Source organism: Microtus ochrogaster, chromosome 16 (assembly GCF_000317375.1).
Source record: "Microtus ochrogaster isolate Prairie Vole_2 chromosome 16, MicOch1.0, whole genome shotgun sequence".
NCBI classification, from domain to species: Eukaryota; Metazoa; Chordata; class Mammalia; order Rodentia; family Cricetidae; genus Microtus; species Microtus ochrogaster.
The window spans coordinates 57,675,683-57,681,847 of NC_022018.1; the positions used below are offsets into that span (position 1 = coordinate 57,675,683).

A 6,165-nucleotide genomic window follows, 5' to 3' on the forward strand; every position below is an offset into this window, starting at 1 on the left:
GGGCAGAGCTGCAGGAGATGGGATGGGGGGCAGAGCTGCAGGAGATGGGATGGAGGGCAGAGCTGCAGGAGACGGGATGGACAGCTCCCGTCCCTCTGCCCTTGTGCTAGGTTTCCTTCTTTTTCTTCACTGCCCTGCTTCGCCTGAGCTGCTTTCCCCACTGGCCCTGACTGATTTAGTGAGGGTCACAGGCATGGGGGGCACAAACTCGGGGCAGATGTGGAGTTTACCACTAAGCTCCAGGCTGGTGAGCTCTGCTAGGCTTCATTCAGTGCCAAGCCCCTCCTCCTTTCTTGCCCATCTGGCAGCCGTCATGCCATTCCTGGATGGCCTTGAAAGCTCAATGATTGGGACGGTCTCAGTTCCAATGCTAATTCTATGGCGGGGCCTGCTTTCCTTTATCTCTCTGAGGAGCGGATCTGAAGCTTAGGTTTTTTAGGAACAGGGTGTCACACAGTTTGGCATGCCTGCCAAGCGTCTCCGTCTGAAGGCAGACAGGGAAATGGGCCCTGCTGTGGCTTAGAAGTGTTTATCAGCATTCTGAGGAAGATAAGCGGGAGATCTGAAGGGAAATCTTCTGGAAACATTGGTAATTTGTCCTCTCTGGTAAGATTATTTGTTCTTCCTACCAAGCGTGTATGCCTCTATCCAGAGACCAGGCTGCAATGGGACTCCTGGGTCCTAGTCAGAGGGCAAGTAAAGACTTGCTGCACGCATGCATTCATCCTGTGCAGGCTTGGGAGCCAGAAGGGTGACAAAGGGAAAGGCATTCTCTCTCTGGAGACCAGCACACAGCCTAAATGGCACCCATAGACTTGATCATTTTATTTTTTTAATTTATTTTTATGTGTATGGGTATTTTGCTTGCGTGTATGTATGTTAGTATACAATGTGCCTGCAGCACCCACAGAAGTTCTTTGAAATACACCTACAATCCCCCTACTGATACCAGGTTAAGGACAGGGATTTATATTTGCAAAATGCCCATGGGTTTGCATCTTGCTCAAGCCCTGGGTAGAGGTATGGGTGGGGCTGGGAAGACCCAGATATGGAATATTGATTGCACCATCTTCTCTAGCTGCCTACCTCAGCATCCAGGGCCCAACAGATGACTCCCCTGCCCTTCCAAATGGGGCAGAGTTGGCAAAATGGCCTAAATTAGCAACGAGTGGGGATGTACCATCCTTGCTTCCCTAGGTGCCGGAACCAACTTCTCTTCTGTCTGTCACTGCATCCTGCCTGCTGCTTCCTCACCTCAGAGTGAAGCAAACAGATTCTGCAACTGGGTACCTGAAACTCAAGTCTGATCTTTCTGCATATATCGAGGCACGCTCACCCCTGGACTTAAGGAGAGTATATACAAATTCATCATGCCTACTCTACCCGACAGCAGTATAAACTTGTGCTCAGTTGGCCAAAGCCACCTACTGGAGTATCTCACAGGGTGCCTATATCCAAAAATACTAGGTCCCCTGTAGAGGGTTGCCTGTCAGTGCATATGGTCACATATGCCCAGGAACAGCTGCCACCTAGCATCTAGAGATGTTACCCTACCTTGTATCAATACCCTAGCAAAACCCAAATGGAGAGTGTGGTTCCTACTGAATGCAGAGCTTTGACAAGATAGCAAAGTTGAAAAGTTATCCATCACACAGGTTCCCATCTCTACATACGTGCATACCCACAAATGTGTGCGGACGCATGTGTGTACATGTATAACCATCCTTTCTCTCCTTTCCTTCCAGAGTATCTTCTAGGCATCTAAAGCTGGAATCCTGACCCTCCTTCTAGGGTTGCTGTGAAGATTTAGGAAACTGGTATACGGAGCTACTGATGCTTGGTACACAGTAGTTCTGATGCGTGGTTCACAGTAGTTCTGATGCGTGGTACACAGTAGTACCGATGCGTGGTACACAGCAGTACACTTGGGTACACTGAAGCAATTCTGAAGTCTGTGTTTCTTTGGAACCAGTGGAGTCTCCTTCAATCACAGGGCATTGGCACATTGTTTGTGGCTGGGCGCCACCTGGTGGCTGCTCTCTACTCTGACTTAGGACCCTTGGATGTGAGGCCCATTTCCTTGGCCCCCTAGCCCTCCTTCTACACCCAACAGGGCAAGAACGCTCTAGGTGAGGGCTGGGAACACACTTGCCACTTCCCTCACCACTTCCTGACCTTGGAGAGGCTGGAGTCAGATCTGGAAATGGGAGGTGGGGCTTGGCCGTGAGGATAGAAGTGAGCCACTTCTTGCCGGGGGCGTCGGCCTCTCCTTTAAGACGCCCTGACCCCGAGGGTCCCCAAAGCCAGGTCCACCTGTCACAGATGGCCCAGAAGACATCCACAGAGATCCCCAGGCTCTTATGAGGTAATTTTATTTCTTCTCATTTTAGGTAAAAATAGTAAATACAAGATAGTCTTAATAAAGGTAAAAATACATTATTTGGATTTTGTCGTTTCTAAACAATGACAACTTTTCTCTACAGTACAATTTTTGATTTAGTGTTTTTAAACTTTTTTTTTAAATAAACAAATAGAACTATTTAGCTATTAGGCTATCTGGGTTCTCATCTGGCACTTAAGAGTAGGTCAGAGGCCACCTCCCGGTTCTGGTTGTGTGTATATGTGGCAGGAGGAATGAGAAGGGACTCACAGGATGGGGAGGGTTGACTTCCCAGGACACAGCTGGAGTCCTGAGTGGGGTGGGAGGGCACATATGTGCATCCAAGATGGCCTTTCCCTGCCTTGACCACCGAGGCTGGGTGGGAGGTCTCCTGTCTGTCTGATGGTACTTCCTCCCTCCCGGGGGAAGCTCTTCTCTCCCAACAGCCTAGTTTCACAAGCCTGGGTCCAGGCAGGTCCTGGGCCAAGATGTCAGCCACGTGCCCAGGACAGAGCCAGTGGATCCCTTGTATCCCAGGGGAGTGGAGTGGAACTCCTCCCCAACAGGGCTGTGACTGGGAGGTCAGCCCGGCTTTGGAATGCTGGTAGAAGTCACAGGTGCCCAGCAGGCACTAAATGTCCTTGCCCTTGTTCACCCGCAGGTGGTCTTTGTTTAAGTTCTTCCCAAATTTCTCACTGAGCTGTTGGATCAGGTCCGCTAGCTCGCCTGTAGCTTGTGACTTCTCTTCGAGAAGCTCATAGCGAAGGCTGGAGATGTCTTGCTTGATTTCCTTGAGTTCACCTGCAAGGACAGAAGACGGTTCCTGGGATGAGCATGCACAGGAAAGGCAGTACTGTGCTTTGGGTGCAGGTCCAGCCCCCCTGGGGTTGTGGGGGGGGAGGGTGTTGGGATCCTGAAGGTCCTTGTGCCCACAGATCTCAGAGAACAAAAGTGCCACCCAGCTGACTTCCCACTATGCACTTACAGCCCCCCGACCCCCCCATTCCTGGAAAGCCTCCTCCTTCACAGCTTGGAGAGGTGGTTTCAGGGCTGCAAGATTTCTGGCAACTGTTTGACACACTGCTGGCTCCAGTGTTGGTCTCAGAGCCGTTACAGGTAGATGTCAAGAGTGAGCAAGATGCTCGTTAGCTGGAACATTCACCTTCGGGACGCTCTGCTTGACTCTGTGGACACGGGCACCTGAGAGCTGGGCTCTACACAGCACAGCCCGGGGCTGGCCAGCTGCAGGGAGAGCTTCAGCTTGTTCTTAGAAGTAGCCTCATCTCGCCAGTTCGAGCCTCCCTGATGCCTGCAGCTGCCTCCCCCAATAGGGGACCACCAAGCAGTCACTTTCATTTTCTGTTTCCATAGTAACCCACATGGTTAGAAGCCCATGGGGTCTGGCCTGTGGGAATCTCTTTATTAAGCACAAAGGGGAGTAGAAGGCTCTTTCCTCATATTCTAGACACCAGACTTAATTCTGCAGGAGTCCACTGCTTGTGGGAATATTGTTCCTATTGCTTACATGGTGTGCTTAAATGTATAAAATGCAGAGATCTTATACACACTATTCTTATTAGGGGGCTTCGTGAAACCCCAGGCTCATGGTATCATTTAAGTTACAATGGTACCCACCTACAAATTGTGTATCAGTTACCTTCATGTCTGTTACATTTACACATCCAAAAGGCTAGGAGACATGGCACCTGGTGATCGCATAATTGGGGCCCACAAGGAGAGGGAAGTAAGTGTGCTGCCGCCCAGCCTCAGGTCTGTTTGCTTAGCAGCTAGATCGGGCATTGCTGCTTTTCAGACTGCATGCTGGGTACCCACAAGATGAGGCAAAGTGTCACTCAGTAGCTAGGTTCTTTTGGTAGCACTTGTGGTCCCAGGGAGGGGAGGCAGAGTATCTCCAGTCATGGACAAGGGTCTTTCTGGGTGGCAAGTATTTATCCTCGGTGTAGCAGGAGTAATGACCCGGTGTAAGGTACCCGCCTCTCACTTAAGAATCCTCGCTGAAAGCAGACTGAATAGTAACTGAGACGGTGAGGTGAGAGCGACCTAGATGGGAGCTCCGGTGTGCACGGGAGCCACCTGACATTGTCATCTAACATGGAGACCGCGGGCTCTGCCACAGATGCAGGGATGCATCCGGCTGTGATCTGTGCACTTTAATCAGCCGGTACTGAAGAGGGATGTCCTCAGAGAAACACAGCTCTTGTTAGAGTCAGAGGCAGAATGGGCATTTGGGGCTGAGCTAGTGGCAGATTCTGGAAATGGTTTTTTGTACACATGCCCGCATAGGAGGACATGAATGGTGGGCTCCGAGGCTCTCCTGAATTCAAGGTGCTGGATGCCAACTGAGGAAGCCATCACTGTGAGTGGCAGACTAACGTCCCACACCTCCATGATGTCTACATTGTCACCACTGGTGGTTGGACTGAGGGTGAGTCATGTCACACAGTGAACAGGAACTAAGGTGACATGTGGAACCATGTGCTAACCAGCTGGCTTTAGGAGAGTCCCTGGATGGTCCAGGAACCAATCTAATCATGGCGTTCCTAGAAGAGGAGGAGGTAAGATGGAGGCGGGTCAGGGCGGAGGTGGCAGTTGGTGGTGAGACAGGGTGGAGACTCTGAGAGGTGGGTCAAGTGTGGAGACCCCAGGGTGGAGCAGCTGCTGGGAAAGGAAATGAAGACCTTGGTCTCCCCGCCTCATGGTGAGCATCTGCTCATACTGGAGAGCAAAGAGTCCCCCAGAAATGACACAGAACCCCAACACCACCACCGTTTCAGCCCTGAGAGAACCATGCTTGACCCTTGACATTCGGAATCTGAATGAAATTGCCTCGGGAGCCCCCACGTACCTTCATTGACCTCATCGTTTTCTCTGTCCACCTGGGCCTTCAGCACATATCTCTTTATGAGCCGTTTCATGATTTTCTGAAATGAGAAGCACAGGCAGGCTCAGGGGCGGGGCAGCCAGCAAGGGCTCCTTCTCTCTGGCACCCCAGGAGGCAGCACAGAGCACTAGCAGGCTGGTGCCTCTCTCCCAGGGTGCTCTGCCCAGTCAGAGGGCCTGGCAAAGCTCTGCTTAGCTTCCATACTCCCCAGGAGGTGAGAACAGGAGAAGCCAAGCCAAAGAAAGAGGGAACCTTGAATACATGGCTCTGCGTGAGGCCTAAGCCCACTTTAGGCCTGGCCAGACAGGGAATGCTGGGAAATCTTAGCAGGTCAGCTCAGGTAATTGCAGCCCTTAAGAGGTGGCAGTGTGTGGATCATGGCAGCGGCCAGGACCAAGCAGAGGAAGTCGACGGCGTCTTGAAGAGTTGCTGCCAGCATCCGTCAACCTCACTCTCAGCTGGGCCTCTGGGCCGTGATGGAGAGACCACTTCTCCAGACACCCCCTGGTCTGACCCTGTACCCCCGGTAATGGTGCAGCAGGGACTTTGGCCCCAGCTTCCCTACAGCAGGTAAGTATTCCTTACTGAACAAAGCTTGCACCACACTAAGGGACACCAAGAATAGTGCCAAGTGTCAGGAAGCCCTGAGGAGCTGAACTTTGGGTTTTGCCAGCTAGCTGTTCCAGGGTTCCTGTGAAATCAGAGTTTAAAAATATTCGGAGAGCTGAGATTTCTGACTCTTGCAAGACGAGCAGCATGGAAGAGGGGCCAGGGTTCCCTGCTGCTGCTGCTGCCCTGGCCAGTGGCCCATTTACCGAGCCACACCCAGACCCATGCTGCCCTGGCCAGTGGCCCATTTACCGAGCCACACCCAGACCCATGC

At 51.9% G+C, this 6,165-nt stretch overlaps 1 protein-coding gene across 3 annotated transcripts in view; it reads right to left on the reverse strand.

The window, feature by feature from the left end:
- Positions 1–2,356: 2,356 nt before the first annotated feature.
- Positions 2,357–6,165, reverse strand: part of Trpc7 (transient receptor potential cation channel subfamily C member 7) — a 117,761-nt gene continuing 113,952 nt past the window's right edge. For all 3 annotated transcript variants that reach the window (XM_026783124.1, XM_026783123.1, XM_005355274.3), the window contains 2 exons: positions 5,247–5,322; positions 2,357–3,181 (listed from right to left, as the gene is read on the reverse strand). In XM_026783124.1, coding sequence (XP_026638925.1) covers positions 3,012–3,181; positions 5,247–5,322 — 246 coding nt within the window. In that variant the 3' untranslated portion in view covers positions 2,357–3,011. The remainder of the gene's footprint in view (positions 3,182–5,246; positions 5,323–6,165) is intronic.